Raw genomic sequence first — 16,790 nt, 5'->3', positions numbered from 1 at the left:
GGCCCCTTCTCTTTTCATGGGGGGTAACCTTCATACCCTCCAGCCTCCCAGAGGCTCCTTTTGAGTCCTGGCCATTCTTTGAACTCCCTTCTCTGCTGACCAGGTAGGGCTCCCTCTGTGGCCCCAAAGTCAGCACCCTGAACAGAATCTCTCCGCCCCGAGCAGGACGAGGGGTGCTCCACGTGCAGCCTCTCCTGCCTGTGCTCTCTGAGGCCGCGCAGGTCGAGACAGTGGGGCGCACTCGGCCTGGGCGGGGACCCCCTCAGCGTCCTCAAGGAGCACCGACTGATTCCACTAGGGCTGCCTCCTTCTCTTCTCAGCCAGAGGATCCGCCCTGCAGAGCCCAGCCCTCAGGACATGAAGACACATGTGGTCGGCTCATGGGGTTCAGCCCAGCCAGCAGAGGCCGGACATCCCAGAGCTGACAAAGGGCTGTGGGTATCCAGGGTCCCCTCAGGTGTGGGACGGGCAAGGCCCTGGCTCCAGGTTCGGAGCAAGTACCACACCTTGACCACTGGCACTCACCTGCGCTGTGACCTCACGGAATCCTGCCTCAGACCCAGACCTCCACGCCCCGTCCTAGAAGCCCCTGGAGGAGAAAAGGAGGAGGCACCTCAGGGGACACACTTAAAGCACAGCCCCGGGGCCCAGGGCACACAGGAGGGCTGGGTTGGACTCCTGAGTCTGCCACCCGTCCAGGCTGGGCGGTCCCCTCCTTGGCCTCTCAGGGGACTTCTTCCCCCTGCCAGGACCTAAGCCCCACACCCCTTGGCCCAGAGGCCAAAGGGTCCCAGCAAGACCACGCGGCCCTGAGCCTCCACGGAAGGAAAGCGAGGGGGTCACATCTGGACCGGCCTGCATTAGGTCTACAGGGCTCGTCACGGATCTCCAGGGACGGCCACATGTGGGGGTGCCATCTATGTGGGATGGGTCTGCTTCTTTGCCTATATCTTGACCCCAGGAAGGCTGGAAAAACTCCCGGTGTTCACTAGAGGTCACCCTCCTGGTGTCAAGGTCTCATCTCACGGAGAAGCCAAAAGGAAAAGCAAGGAGAAATCAGTCTGCCCACCGATGCCCCGTCTCCCCACTGTCCCCCCGTCTCCCCATGGCTGCCAGAAGTGTGAGGGCAGGCCTGGGCCCTGGGGATCCTGCTGTGGAGGCAGCTCCTCGTATCTCACCTCCACCCCTGCCTCCTCCACTGACCTGAGTACAGACCCTGAGGCACAGACCCTCCCCTCCCAGAGCCCAGGGATCTGGGGACAAAGAGGGGCTCAGCCCGACAGACCCAGCCCGGGTTCTCAGGGCGGTCAGGTAGAGCTGGCCAGATTTCTGGGCCATCCCCTCCTCATCCCAAGGGGTGGATTGGGAGCCCTCGCTCCTGCCTCGGGGGCCCCCACATTGACTCTTGCCAGGACCAGGGCCTTCTGTGTGTCTTCCAGGTGGGCTTCCTCAGATGACCCGACTCTGACCTCTCCCAGCATGGCCCTCGCCTCCCTTTGAGCTCCCAGAGGAGAGTGAGGAGGCAGCACTCCACGCCCACCCCGTGTACCGCACCCCATTCATAGAGAGCTGAGATTGGGGGCTGGCCCCTCTGTCCTGGGGCGGGAGTCCACTCTCTGTCCTGAAAGTGCTCATGTTTCCTTTCAGCAGGACCTGGAAGTATCCCTTCTCCTAACCTCAGGAGGCACCTTGCAGGCCCAGTTCCCCATCCCACTGAGACCCAGAGGGGGAACCAGGATCTTCATTTTTCTGGACACCCCGCCTGGCCTCGCAGGACTGACCCTCCGGGCACCCATTCATTTGGAACCCCTATGTCTGGGTAGGGGTCTGCTCAGTCCTCCCTCGGGGTCTTGGGGCTCCCCACCCTGCTGATCTGAGGCCACACTCTTCAGACCAAGGATCTCCCATCCCCCAGAACCCGGGTGAAACACTTTAAAAGTCAGGGAACACTTTAGCTATTCCCCCCACTTTGGGGGACATCTAAGAAGGCCCAAGGGCAACAAAATCACCTTCTGTTTTAGGCTCTAAGGACCTCAACTCTCAGCCTGCCTCCCTTCAGGACTCCAGCAGGACCTGGGGCCATGCCCTCCGCTGTCCGCAGTCCTTTCCTCTCTGACCTCCCCGCACATCCCTGAGATCCATGGCCAAATGTGGGGGTGCGACTCGGGCAGACAGCTGGCTCAAGGGCCTCCCTGAATGACTCTGTTCTGGGGTCCAGGGTCCCCTCACTTCTCCCTGAGGGTCCTCACCGTGACTCCAGCAGGGTCTGAGCCTTCCCTGCTGCTGACCTCAGGCTGTGCCTCTCACCCCAACCCCAAGCCTCTCTGAGACCCGGATGTGGAATTCTGGACATGCCACTTACCTTCTCCTGCTTAGGGGCCTCCCAGGACTGATTCCCTACTGGGTCTGGGGACCCTCGGTCCTCTCTCGAGTGCTCACCTTGAATCCTGACAGAACCCGGCCCTCCCCCTGCTGAACTGAATCCCTGTTCCTTACACTAGGCCTCCTGACCCTCTGAGACCCGGGATCTGACGTCTGGTCTCGCTATGCAGTCCCATGCCGTCCAGCGGTCCTCCTGGACTGACACTATGGCCCAGGCCCTGTGAGGCGTCCTCTGTCCTCCTCAGACTGCATACCTTGACTCGGGTTACTGCCTGGGCCCTCTCTGCCCACCTGACCGAGGCCCTTCTCCTTCCACCAAGGCCCCCAATCTTTCCAGAGACCAGGATGGGGGAATCCGACGGCACTGGGCTTGAGTCCCCGCCCCGCCCAGGGGGGCCGCCCTAGACTGCCATCCGAGGGGGGCTTCTGCCAGAGTCTCCTCTGTCATCCCTCATGTTTCATGCCTGCTCTTTCCTCCCAGACTCGCCGGGACCAAGCCCTCTGCCCACCTGAGGGTGGCCTTGCTCTGTCCATCAGGCCCTCAGTCTCTCAGAGACCCGGAGGCAGAATTCCCGATTCGCCATGTCTTCCCATCCCCCTTCTCGGACCTTCCCGGACCGACTCTGGGCTGGGGTCCAGAGTCCAACGTGAAGCCCAGCATGAAGCCCAGCATGACCTGCGCCCTCCCCTCTGCCCACCCGAGGGAGGCCCTTTTCCTTCTGCCAAGGTCCCCAGTCACTAGAGAAACCGGGATAGGCGGGTCCCGCCCTAGAAGATAGGAGACCCCATCCCGCCCAGACGCCTTTCTAAACTGACCCTGGGGCACGAATGCTGTGAGGTCCCCCCTGTCCTGCCTCAGGGTTCATACCTTGAAACACATTCGCGCCTGAGCCCTCCCTCTGACGCCCTGAGGTGGGCTCCTTACACCAGGCGCTTTATCCCCGAGAGACCCGGATGCGGAAGTCCGGACTCTCCACGGGCTCCCATCCCCCACCACGGACCTTCCCTGACTGACTCTGGGCTGGGGTCCTGGGTCCCTCAGTCCTCCCTCTGCATGCTCAACGTGAAGCCCAGTCGGACCTATGCCGTCCCCTCCCCCCGCCGAGTGAGGTCCTGTTCCTTCTGCCAAGGTCCCCAGTCACTAGAGAAACCCGGATGCACCTATCCCAGCCTAGGGCATAGGAGACCCCATCCTGCCAGATGCCTTTCTAAACTGACCCTGCGGACCCAATTCTGTGAGGTCCCCCCTCTCCTGCCTCAGGGTTCATACCTTGAATCCCATTGGCGCCTGAGCCCTCCCCTCTGACGCCCTGAGTTCGGCTCCTTACACCAGGCGCTTTATCCCCGAGAGACCCGGATGCGGAAGTCCGGACTCGCCACGGGCTCCCATCCCCCACCACGGACCTTCCCTGCCTGACTCTGAGCTGGGTCCTGGGTCCCTCAGTCCTCCCTCTGCACCCTCACCACGAAGCCCAGTATGACCTGCGCCCGCCTGACCTGCGCCCGCCCCTCTGGCGCCTGAGGGAGGCCCTGCTCCTTCCACCAAGGCTCCGAGTCTCTCCGGAGGCCCCGAGGCCCCAGTCAGTCCACCGGACCACTTGTCCCATCCCTCCCGGGGGGACTTCCCGGAATGGCCTTGGGAACCGACGTCGGAGAGGTCCCTTCTGGCCTCCCTCAGGGTTCATACCTTGAATCCCATTCGTGCCGGAGCCCTCCCCTCTGAGGACCTGAGGTCGGCTCCTTACACCAGGCTCTTCGTCACTCAGAGGCCCGGATGCGGAAGTCTGGACTCGCCACGTGCTCCCATCTCCCTCCACCGACCTTCCCTGCCTGACCCTGGGTTGGGGCCACCGTCCCTCAGTCCTCCCTCTGCATGCTCACCGTGAAGCCCAGCAGGACCTGCGCCCTCCCCCCTGCCCACCCGAGGGAGGCCCTTTTCCTTCTGCCAAGGTCCCCAGTCACTAGAGAAAGCCTGAGGCGCGAATCCCACCCTAGGGCATAGGAGACCCCATCCTGCCAGATGCCTTTCTAAACTGACCCTGGGGCCCAAATGCTCTGAGGTCCCCCCTGTCCTGCCTCACGGTTCATACCGTGGCTCGCAATCGACCCTGAGATCTCCCCTTTGACGACCTGAGATGGGCTCCTTACACCAGGAGCTTTATCCCTGAGAGACCCGGATGCGGAAGTCCGGACTCGCCACGTGCTCCCATCTCCCTCCACCGACCTTCCCTGCCTGACCCTGGGTTGGGGCCACCGTCCCTCAGTCCTCCCTCTGCATGCTCACCGTGAAGCCCAGCAGGACCTGCGCCCTCCCCCCTGCCCACCCGAGGGAGGCCCTTTTCCTTCTGCCAAGGTCCCCAGTCACTAGAGAAAGCCTGAGGCGCGAATCCCACCCTAGGGCATAGGAGACCCCATCCTGCCAGATGCCTTTCTAAACTGACCCTGGGGCCCAAATGCTCTGAGGTCCCCCCTGTCCTGCCTCACGGTTCATACCGTGGCTCGCAATCGACCCTGAGATCTCCCCTTTGACGACCTGAGATGGGCTCCTTACACCAGGAGCTTTATCCCTGAGAGACCCGGATGCGGAAGTCCGGACTCGCCACGTGCTCCCATCTCCCTCCACCGACCTTCCCTGCCTGACCCTGGGTTGGGGCCACCGTCCCTCAGTCCTCCCTCTGCATGCTCACCGTGAAGCCCAGCAGGACCTGCGCCCTCCCCCCTGCCCACCCGAGGGAGGCCCTTTTCCTTCTGCCAAGGTCCCCAGTCACTAGAGAAAGCCTGAGGCGCGAATCCCACCCTAGGGCATAGGAGACCCCATCCTGCCAGATGCCTTTCTAAACTGACCCTGGGGCCCAAATGCTCTGAGGTCCCCCCTGTCCTGCCTCACGGTTCATACCGTGGCTCGCAATCGACCCTGAGATCTCCCCTTTGACGACCTGAGATGGGCTCCTTACACCAGGAGCTTTATCCCTGAGAGACCCGGATGCGGAAGTCCGGACTCGCCACGGGCTCCCATCCCCCACCACGGACCTTCCCTGCCTGACTCTGGGCTGGGGTCCTGCAACCCCCAGTCCACCTCCTGCACCCTCACCATGAAGCCCAGCAGGGCCTGTGCCCGCCCCTCTGCCCAACTGAAGGAGGCCCCGCGCCTTCCACCAAGGCTCCCAGTGTCTCTGAAGACCAGGATGCACCAGTGCGGTCACACGGACACGTGTCCCCATCCCTACCGAGGGACTCCCGGACTGGCCTTGGGAACCGACTTCAGAGAGGTCCCCCCTGGCCTCCTTCAGGGTTCATGCCTTGAATCCCATTCGTGCCTGAGGCCTCCTGCTGACGACCTGAGATGGGCTCCTTACACCAGGCGCTTTATCCCTGAGAGACCCGGATGCGGAAGTCCGGACTCGCCACGGGCTCCCATCCCCCACCACGGACCTTCCCTGCCTGACTCTGAGCTGGGTCCTGGGTCCCTCAGTCCTCCCTCTGCACCCTCACCACGAAGCCCAGTATGACCTGCGCCCGCCCCTCTGCCCGCCTGAGGGAGGCCCTGCTCCTTCCACCAAGGCTCCGAGTCTCTCCGGAGGCCCCGAGGCCCCAGTCCGGCCACCGGATCACTTGTCCCATCCCCCCCGGGGGGATGTCCCGGAATGGCCTTGGGAGCCGACGTGGGAGAGGTCCCCTCTGGCCACCTTCAGGATTCATACCTTGAATCACATTCACGCCTGAGCCCTCCCGCTGACGACCTGAGATCGACTCCTTACACCAGGCCCTTCGTCACTCAGAGACCCGGATGCGGAAGTCTGGACTCGCCACGTGCTCCCATCTCCCTCCACGGACCTTCCCTGCCTGACTCTGGGTTGCTCACGGTGAAGCCCAGCAGGACCTGTGCCCTCCCCTCTGCCCACCCGAGGGAGGCCCTTTTCCTTCTGCCAAGGTCCCACGTCACTAGAGAATGCCTGAGGCGCGAGTCCCACCCTAGGGCATAGGAGACCCCATCCCGCCCAGACGCCTTTCTAAACTGACCCTGGGAACCGAATGCCGTGAGGTCCCCCCTCTCCTGCCTCAGGGTTCATACCGTAAATCCCATTGGCGCCTGAGCCCTCCCCTCTGACGCCCTGAGTTCGGCTCCTTACACCAGGCGCTTTATCCCCGAGAGACCCGGATGCGGAAGTCCGGACTCGCCACGTGCTCCCATCCCCCACCACGGACCTTCCCTGCCTGACTCTGGGCTGGGGTCCTGGATCCCCCTGTCCTCCTCCTGCACCCTCACCATGAAGCCCAGCAGGGCCTGTGCCCGCCCCTCTGCCCAACTGAAGGAGGCCCCGCTCCTTCCACCAAGGCTCCCAGTGTCTCTGTAGACCAGGATGCGCCAGTGCGGTCACGCGAACACGTGTCCCCATCCCTACCGGGGGACTCCCGGACTGGCCTTGGGAACCGACTTCAGAGAGGTCCCCCCTGGCCTCCTTCAGGGTTCATGCCTTGAATCCCATTCGTGCCTGAGGCCTCGTGCTGACGACCTGAGATGGGCTCCTTACACCAGGCGCTTTATCCCCGAGAGACCCGGATGCGGAAGTCCGGATTCGCCTCGGGCTCCCATCCCCCACCACGGACCTTCCCTGACTGACTATGGGCTGCGGTCTAGGCTCCCTCTGTCCTCCCTCTGCATCCTCACCGTGAAGCCCCGCACTACCGGCGCCTGCCCCTCTGCCCGCCGAGCGAGGCCCTGTTCCTTCTGCCAAGGTCCCCAGTCACTAGAGAAACCCGGATGCACCTATCCCAGCCTAGGGCATAGGAGACCCCATCCTGCCAGATGCCTTTCTAAACTGACCCTGCGGACCCAATTCTGTGAGATCCCCCCTCTCCTGCCTCAGGGTTCATACCTTGAATCCCATTGGCGCCTGAGCCCTCCCCTCTGACGCCCTGAGTTCGGCTCCTTACACCAGGCGCTTTATCCCCGAGAGACCCGGATGCGGAAGTCCGGACTCGCCACGTGCTCCCAACCCCCTCCACAGACCTTCCCTGACTGACTCTGAGCTGGGGTTCTGGGTCCCTCAGTCCTCCTACATCCTCACCATGAAACAAAGCACGACCTGCGCCCGCCCCTCTGCCCCACTGAGGGAGGCCCCGCTCCTTCTGCCAAGGCCGCCAGTGTCTCCGAGACCCGGACGCGCCAGTCCCGACACACTGGCCACGTGTCCCTCTCCTGCCCGGGGCCTGCCCGGACTGGTCCTGGGCCGACCTCAGTTTCGACCCCTCTGTCCTGGGCTCCCAACTCCCTCGGTCCTGCCCCCGCTCGGGCTCGACCCCATCCCCCCTGAACCCCCAGGTCCTCCCCGGGCCGCGGCCTTCCTGACCCGGCAGCCTTGCCCTCCGACCAAGGTCCTCAGCCCCCTCGGACCCCCGAGGCACCTTTCAGCCGACGCCCCCTGTGGCCACCCTCCCCAGGGGCCCCGGGGTCGGTCCGCGGCAGGGACCGAGGGGCTGCACCCGCTCGGGGAAGGCTGGGCCCCACCGATCTCCCTCAGGTGCCGTCACCCGCTCCAGGGAGGGCCTGGGCCCGTCCTTCTGGGGACCCGTGTCCCCTGCCCTGTCCCCGGCGGGAAGGGCTCAGCCGGACGGCGCTGCCCCGGCCGGGGTCTCTCGGGGCTGCTGCCAGGGGCTCCCTGGATCCCGGGGGTCCCCCCACGACCCCCACTCGGGGCACCCTCAGGGCAGGGTCTACCTGCACGCCTGGCTGCCGGGCCTGGGCTCCTTCCCTCAGCCAACCTGAATCCGGCTTCCCGCACACAGGGCCTCGCCTCTCTCAGGCCTGGAGGCGGAAGTCAGCGCTCGTCACATCCGGACCCCAGAGGAAGGGGTCCCCTAGGGCTGACAGCACCTCCGCGGCGATGGGTCCCGGGTGGGCAAGGCGGGAGCAGGGGAGCGGGGAGGAGGGTCCCTCGGTCCTCCCTGGGCGCCTCGCCTGCCCTCTGGCCACACTGGGCCGCCGCTGACCACAGACCTGAGCCCCAGCGGGATGGTTTGCGGGGCTTGTGCCGCACCTGCTCCCGGGGCCCGGGGTGTCTCAGGGCTGCGGGCAGAGACACAGTGCGCTGGGACATGGGACCCCTCGGCCCTCACCCAGGAGGCCCTCCTCTACCCTTGTGGGACACACGCAGTCACGGGACAGATGCCTGATGTGGACCCGCAGTGCCCGTGACCGTGGGGCAGGGTCGGAGGAGAAGCGCTCCTTCCAAGCGGTCCCTTCGCCAGCCGCCAGACTTCAGGAACAGTCTGAAGATTTTATAAAAACATTGAATCTACTGACGAGGCTGAGCAGCTGCAGAGGTTTGGGGTTCGGTCCCAGGGTTTTTAGGGTTATCCACTGTTGCGGGGTCCGCTGCAGTGAGTTTTCCTTTGTCGTGCTCGTTCATCCTAAGAAATACACTGTCCGCCTCTACCCGGTGTGTGTACTACATATGTGTATATAGGCTGGGTGTACGTTGTATGTGTTTAGGTCCACATGCATGTATATATCACATATGTATGGACATCGACGGACATGTATGCACCTATGTTCTTGCTATAGATGCATTTTTATAGGTATGTATGTATATATGTGTAGACTGTGTGTATACGTCTTTTATGAAAGACTAACTTCTCATCCTATATGTCATTTGTTTTGATACTCACGTCTGTTTTTGGTCTAGTCTTGATATCCTCTTCCAACACTTTTTTGAAAAGGCTGTCCTCACCTCCCAAGCTGATTTTAGAAAGCTGAAGCCCAGAATCCAGACGCATCTGCCTCTGTCAATGCCGTGTTCTCTGCTGTCCTGATACTTGCCCAGAGCTCCTGGCACTTATCCTCTGCGGTCCTGCATCAGATCTGTGAAGGAAGCAGGGGCAGAAGTTGAAAATCGTTGCCACGACCCATGCTTTCATCGGCGTCCATGCAGTCTATCTTCCCTCCTGACGCCCCTGCTACTCCCCACGTCCCGGGCCCGACAGCACTCCAAAGTGTCACCTTAAAGCTTTCTCCGATTCTCTTGTTCAGGTATTGCTGTTCACATTGTATGTCTTTTAAAGGACTTACATTTTGTGGGGCGCCTGTGTGGCTCAGTGGGTTAAGCCTCTGCCTTCAGCGTAGGTCAGGATCTCAGGGTCCTGGGATCCAGCCCCGCCTCGGGCTCTCTGCTGAGCAGGGTGCCCGCTTCCCTCCTCTCTCTGCCTGCCTCTCTGCCTACTTGTGGTCTCTCTCCCTCTGTCTATCAAATAAATAAATAAGATCTTTTTAAAAAATTAGAAAAAAAATAAAGGAGTTTACATTTTGCAGAACACATTTAGGTGCACAGAGACAGAGAGGAAAGTACACAGATTTCCCACTGATCCACTGCCGCACACCTACGGAGACTCCCATAATATCAACATCCCCCACCAGAGTAAAAGAGTGGTCATCCCTGAGGAAGGTCCATGACTCATCATAGTCATCCAAAGCCCACCATCCAAAGTACCAAAGTATCCCCATAGCCAAAGTACCACTAATGTTCACATCTGGTTTTCGTTTTCCGTGGGTTTGCACTGAAGTGGGATGACATGTACCCATCAGGACAGTACCATACAGAGCACATTCACGACTCTGCCGATTCATTCCTCCCCACACAGCCCCAGGCAACCAGCGATCGCTTTCCTGTCTCCATAAATGTCCCTCTATAGAATGTCATTGAGTTGGAAACATACAAAATGGAGCCTTTCCACATCGACCATTTCACTTGGCAATAGGCATCTCAGTTTTCTCCATATCTTTTCACGGCTTGATAACTCATTTCTTTTGAGTCGCCCCTAATATTCCATCATCTGGATGTCCTAGAGTGTATCCATCAACCTACTAAAAGACATCTTCGTTGCATCTGTATTTAGGAAATTGTGAGAAAGGCAGTTATAAACATTGATGCGTAGGTTCTTGTGTGGACATAGTTTTCAGCTTCTTTGGGGAAATACTCATATGGCTGCTGGATGATACCACAGAATACGTCTATATGTGTAAGAAACAACATCAGTGTCTTAAACCTAGTCGATCAATTTTCATCCCAGTAAGTAAGGATGAGAATATCTGCTGCTCCACATCACCCCCAGCGTTTGGTCTGTCACAAGAGAAGTGACTGCTGCTGAAGGACAACAGTGGGAGAGTGTATGTACAAGTGAGCTAGTTAAAGCACGAGAATACAAAAAAGGGATAATCTCCTCATACCTGTGCACACACACCCACACACACGCACACACAATCTCCATGTATATACCTTTATAACACAAACACTGTACAAGCTGGGCACCTTGCCTCCTTGTTTGGGCTCTGGACCGAAATCACAGGGCACTGGCCTCAAGGTGGGTTGGAAAGGTTAAAGAAGAGAGCAGGCAGGGACAGGGGTCTGGAACTGGAGAAAGAAAAGTGTGTGGGCTCTTGTTTCCGATGCTTCACTGGCCATCATTGTACAAATGCCAGAGGCACACACACGGGTGCCCCCACCTTGGCTTGATTCTTCCATAAAGGAGGGGAAACTTCCTCTCTGCACAGACAAAGCCCTGCTCACTGCTTCCTTGATACCCAGACACGCGCTGAGCTCTGCTCTCTGGAAGGCCCTGTGGGTGAGCCGAGAGGACGCTAAGAGAAGCAGGACCTGTCCCAGCCACTGAACACTGTGTCTAGCAGCCCCAGTCTTGTTGGGAAGGTGGGTAGTGGGTGCCCTGAGAGGTGTAGAAGAAGCAGAAGAAGGAAGAAGGAAGAAGGGGTGCGGGTCCTGGGAGGAGCACTGCCCTGGAAACGCCCCCGGCCAGGTCCAGGTGGCCGGGGTAAGCAGAGGGGCCCCGTGATTACTTCAGTGCTTCTGGTCCCCGGGAAGCTGGGTGGTGACAGTGCCCAGACTCCACACTGTGCCTCCATATCAGGGAACGGTGGGGGGAGGCTGGGGGTGTCTAGAAGGGGAGGTGCACGAGCACAGGATCAGCGGGGGGCTGGGACGGGGGGCCCCCAACCCTGCCTGCTAGAGTCCAAGGGAGGTGGTTAGGAAACACCCAGGGAACCCGCCACCCACTCCCAGCCCACGAACCCTCCGCTCCCCCACGAATCCCACTTGGGACCCATCGCCACGGAGGTGCTGTCAGCCCTAGGGGACCCCTTCCTCTGGGGTCCGGATGTGACGAGCGCCGACTTCCGCCTCCAGGCCTGAGAGAGGCGAGGCCCTGTGTGCGGGAAGCCGGATTCAGGTTGGCTGAGGGAAGGAGCCCAGGCCCGGCAGCCAGGCGTGCAGGTAGACCCTGCCCTGAGGGTGCCCCGAGTGGGGGTCGTGGGGGTCGTGGGGGGACCCCCGGGATCCAGGGGGCCCCTGGCAGCAGCCCCGAGAGACCCCGGCCGGGGCAGCGCCGTCCGGCTGAGCCCTTCCCGCCGGGGCCAGGGCAGGGGACACGGGTCCCCAGAAGGACGGGCCCAGGCCCTCCCTGGAGCGGGTGTCGGCACCTGAGGGAGATCGGTGGGGCCCAGCCTTCCCCGAGCGGGTGCAGCCCCTCGGGCCCTACCGCGGACCGACCCTGGGGCCCCTGGGGAGGGTGGCCACAGGGGGCGTCGGCTGAAAGGTGCCTCGGGGGTCCGAGGGGGCTGAGGACCTTGGTCGGAGGGCAAGGCTGCCGGGTCAGGAAGGCCGCGGCCCGGGGAGGAATGGGGGTTCAGGGGGGATGGGGTCGTGCCCGAGCGGGGGCAGGACCGAGGGAGTTGGGAGCCCAGGACAGAGGGGTCGAAACTGAGGTCGGCCCCAGGACCAGTCCGGGCAGGCCCCGGGCGGGATGGGGACACGTGGCCAGTGTGTGGGGACTGGCGCGTCCGGGTCTCGGAGACACTGGGGGCCTTGGCAGAAGGAGCGGGGCCTCCCTCAGTGGGGCAGAGGGGCGGGCGCAGGTCGTGCTTTGTTTCATGGTGAGGATGTAGGAGGACTGAGGGACCCAGGACCCCAGCTCAGAGTCAGTCAGGGAAGGTCCGTGGTGGGGGATGGGAGCACGTGGCGAGTCCGGACTTCCGCATCCGGGTCTCTCGGGGATAAAGCGCCTGGTGTAAGGAGCCGAACTCAGGGCGTCAGAGGGGAGGGCTCAGGCGCCAATGGGATTCAAGGTATGAACCCTGAGGCAGGAGAGGGGGGACCTCACGGCATTCGGTTCCCAGGGTCAGTTTAGAAAGGCGTCTGGGCGGGATGGGGTCTCCTATGCCCTAGGGTGGGACTCGCGCCTCAGGCTTTCTCTAGTGACTGGGGACCTCTGCAGAAGGAAGAGGGCCTCCCTCGCGTGGGCAAACACGTGGGGGCAGGTGCTGCTGGGCATCTCGGCGAGGATGCAGAGGGAGGACTGAGGGACCCTGGACTCTAGCCCAGAGACAGGGAATTTCCGGGAGGGGGATGGGAGCACGTGGCGAGTCCGGACTTCCGCATCCGGCTCTCACAGACACTGGGGACCTTGGCAGAAGGCCCTGATGCTCAGAGGGGCAGTGGGCAGCCCAGGCCGTGCTGGGCTTCACGGCGAGGATGCAGAGGGAGGTCTGCGGGACCCTGGACCCCAAACCAGAGGCAGCCCCTAGACGTCTTAGTGTAGGACACGGACTCCTCATTTGTGTTCGTATGTGCGTGTTTGTGTACCTCACTTGCCCAGCTGGGTCTCCCGGATGCTGGATGCGCTGGTGTCCAGGAGTCGATCCACGGGCAGTACAGCGCACAAAGGCATAGGCACCAGGGAGCCCCGTTGGAAAGGGGAAGAAGGCCCGAGAGACCTGGACGCCCCAACTCAGCCCCCGTGGTCAGCCCTGGGAAGTCTTGGGCTTTGTCGCTGCACATCGTGGTCACAGGCTTGACCCAGTGGGCTCAGGGGAGCGATAGCCTTGGTGTGGGAGCACCGGCCCCGGGACAGCAGACAGGAGAGGCCCGGAACCCGCTAGGGCTCGAGGCGAGAAGACCTGAGGGAGTCCCCAGGGTGCCCGCTGGACCGCGGCTTGGTTTAGCTATGGGAGTCTCCTGGGGTGGGCGATCCCACGCCATGGGTGGCCACTTCAGACTCAGGGCCTCTGAGGACCGGTGGTCGCAAGGATGGAGCACCGCCTCAAGAACGCGACAGGGGGGAGATGGCCGTGTGTGGCTGGGGGGAAAGGCGAGGACCACAAGGAGGACTGCAGGATCGGGGACAGAGACCACATTTGGTCCCAGGAGCCCCAGGGACAGATGATCACATCGGGCAAGCCCTGCATTCCCACCAAGTCTCCCAGAGACGCGGGTCTGGGTGGAAGCATCGGGCTTCAAGACCTCCCGGGCGGACCGTGGGCCTGCTGTGGTGGAAGGTGAGGACCAGAGGGAGGACTGAGGCATCCTGGTCCCCAGCATGTTCAATTCGGAGAGGAGGCCCCCGTGTAGGAGGAGCCCATGCCTGTCCTGATGTCCACATCTGGGTGTGAGAGACTGTGGGATGTAGTGAGAATGAACAGGGCCTGGGGTGTGGAGGGCTTGTGCGTGTGTTTGTGTGTGTGTGTGTGTGTGTGAGAGAGAGAGAGAGAGAGAGAGAGAGGAGCATGGGGTGCGGAGGAGGGTCTCAGGTCCTTCTGGGAGAGAGGATGAGGACCCTGGGGCAGGACTGGCCGTACCCGGTCCTCCCTTCTCAACAAAGAAGCCAGTGCCCCGGAGTCCGGCCGTGCCCTGTTGGCAGCCCAGGGAGGATCGGTCAGCGGTGGCCCAAGGTGGCAGGCATGCTCACTTGTCTCATGGGCTGGAAGATGGAGAGACCTCGGGGAGTGAGGTCTCGGGCCGAGCGGCACATGGCCTCTATCTCAGGTTGGGGGCTGGGTGGAAGACCAGGCCCTGGCCAGAAAGAGGATTAGCCTCCCCGGAGTCTGAGGGCATCCCCATCCCAGGACAGAGGGGTCGGTCCCACTGCCAGCCCTTTGGGATCTTGCTGGAAGCTGACGGTGGGGGACGGACCCTCGGACATGGACGTGGTGGCTCCTCACCGTCCTCTGGGAGCTCTCAGGGAGGCGAGGGCCATGCTGGGAGAGGTCGGAGTCGGGTCATCTGAGGAAGCCCACCTGGGAGACACACAGGAGGCCCTGGTACAGCAAGAGTCAATGTGGGGGCCCCCGAGACAGGAACGAGGACCCCCTTGGGATGCGGAGAGGATGGCCCAGAAATCTGGCCAGCTCTACCTGACCGCCCTGAGAACCCGGGCTGGGTCTTTCGGGCTGAGCCCCTCTTCGTCCACAACTCCCTGGGCTCTGGGAGGGGAGGGTCTGTGCCTGAGGGTCTGTACTCAGGTCAGTGGAGGAGGCAGGATCCCCAGGGCCCAGGCCTGACCTCACACTTCTGTTAGCCATGGGGAGATGGGGGGACAGTGGGGAGACGGGGCATCGGTGGGCAGACTGAGTTCTCCTCTCTTTTCCTTCCGGCTTCTCCATGAGATGAGGCCTTGACATCAGGAAGGTGGCCTCCAGTCAACACCGGGAGTTTTCCCAGGCCTTTCTGGGGTCAACGTATAGACAAAGAAGCAGACCCATCCCTCATAGATGGCACCCCCACATTTGGCCGTCCCTGGAGATCCGTGACGAGCCCTGTAGACCTAATGCAGGCCGGTCCAGATGTGACCCCCTCGCTTTCCTTCCGTGGAGGCTCAGGGCCGCGTGGTCTTGCTGGGACCTTTTGGCCTCTGGGCCAAGGGGCGTGGGGCTTAGGTCCTGGCAGAGGGATGAAGTCCCCTGAGAGGCCAAGGAGGGGACGGCCCAGCCTGGATGGGTGGCAGACTCAGGAGTCCAACCCAGCCCTCCTGTGTGCCCTGGGCCCCGGGGCTGTGCTCTAAGTGTGTCCCCTGAGGTGTCTTCTCCTTTTCTCCCCTAGGGGTATCGAGAAGCAGCTGTTGGGCCCTCAGTGTGAGGCAGGAGTCCCTGAGATCACGGTGCAGGTGAGGGCCAGTGGTCAAGGTGAGGTACTTGCTCTGAGCCTGGCGCCAGAGACCCAACCCAGAGGGCACCCCTGGGTACCCATGGGCGACGCAGCCCACTGTCAGCTCTGGGACATCCGGGCCTCTGCTGGCTGGGCTGCACCCTGAGGAGCCACCCACATGTGTCTTCAGGTTCAGCCCGACACCATCGCCATGCCCCTGGGTCAGAGGAGTGAGCTGTGGAAGCTGGAGGAAGACCCCGGTCCAGGACCGGGACAGGGCCTGGAGGAGGCAAAGCAGTGCGGGGCTGGAGGGGAGGAGACCCTACCTCCCTCCTCCGCCTCTGCCTCCTCCCAGTCCACCGTCCCTTCCCTCTCTTGCTCGGCCCTGTCTCTGGGCCCCCAGGAGGAGGGGTCTGCTGCGGGGACCCCGAGTCCTCCCCAGAGCCCTCAGATGGCCTGCCCCTTGCCCGCGGCCATGGCAGCCACTGCCTGGAGCCCGCCCGACCAGGGCTCCAGCAGCTCAGATGAGGAGGGGTCCAGCACCGGGGAGGAGTCCGAAGAAGCCGAGCCCAGGCTCTCTGACATACTCCAAGAGAAGACAGCTGACCTGGTGGGGTTCCTGCTCCTCAAGTATCTCACCAAGGAGCCGGCCAGCCAGGCGGAGATGCTGGCGATCGTCGGCGAGGCTGAGCAGGCCGCCTTCCCCGGGATGCTGGGCCAGGCGTCCGAGTGCATGCGGCTGGTGTTCGGCGTGGAGGTGAAAGAAGTGGACCCCAGCGAGCACTCCTACGTCCTGGTCACCGTCCTGGGCCTCACCTGCGATGCAATGCTGAACGGTGAGCAGGGCCCGCCCAAGACCGGCCTCCTGGTGGTGCTCCTGGCGGTGATCCTCCTGGAGGGCGACCGTGCCCCCGAGGAGGTGGTGTGGGAAGCGCTGGGGGTCATGGGGGTGTATGCCGGCGAGGAGCACATCATCTACGGGGAGCCCCGGGAGCTCCTGACCAACGTCTGGGTGCAGGAAGGGTACCTGGAGTACCGGCAGGTGCCCGGCAGTGACCCTGCCCGCTACGAGTTCCTGTGGGGTCCCAGGGCCCACGCGGAAACCAGCAGGTTGCAGGTTCTGGAGTATTTGTTGCAGGTCTATCCCGGGCTGCCGATTTCCTCCCTGGCCCCCTCTGCAGAGGCTGTGAGCCATGAAGAAGGGAGGGCCTGAGCCCCAGGGGTGGCTGTGGTGCGGTCCGGGCCCTGGAGGGGTGGGCAGATTGTCCTCGGGGTTCCGGGCACGAGTGAGGCTGTTTCTTGGTTCTTCCCTGTTGGGGAGTGTGTGTGTGTGTGTGTGTGTGTGTGTGAAGAGAGAGCCCTGGGATTTCGAAGCAGTACAGGGCCAGGGAGGTTTGGGGGAAAATGCAGGGCAAAGAGCCTCCTTTGGGGATGTGGAGGGCGGTTCCCTGCGATGCCTCCCAGGTTCAAAGCTCGGTGTCC

The 16,790-nt window shown here is 62.3% G+C and overlaps 1 protein-coding gene across 1 annotated transcript; it reads left to right on the top strand.

Annotated features, from left to right (window-relative positions):
• The first annotated feature begins 12,351 nt into the window (after window positions 1–12,351).
• Window positions 12,352–16,521, top strand: LOC116582391 (melanoma-associated antigen 8-like). Its single transcript, XM_032329739.1, has 3 exons — window positions 12,352–12,514; window positions 15,264–15,327; window positions 15,499–16,521. The coding sequence occupies exon 3, from the start codon at window positions 15,520–15,522 to the stop codon at window positions 16,519–16,521; it is 1,002 nt and encodes a 333-aa protein (XP_032185630.1). The 5' UTR covers window positions 12,352–12,514; window positions 15,264–15,327; window positions 15,499–15,519.
• The last annotated feature ends 269 nt before the right edge of the window (window positions 16,522–16,790 follow it).

Source organism: Mustela erminea, chromosome X, assembly GCF_009829155.1.
Source record: "Mustela erminea isolate mMusErm1 chromosome X, mMusErm1.Pri, whole genome shotgun sequence".
NCBI lineage: Eukaryota > Metazoa > Chordata > Mammalia > Carnivora > Mustelidae > Mustela > Mustela erminea.
The sequence above is the reverse complement of the archived record's forward strand: the minus strand, read 5'-3'. Positions and strand labels throughout refer to the sequence as shown.

Excerpts from the sequence above, each read along its gene's own strand:
- LOC116582391 (XM_032329739.1), top strand. The coding sequence starts at position 15,520 with ATGCCCCTGGGTCAGAGGAGTGAGCTGTGGAAGCTGGAGGAAGACCCC.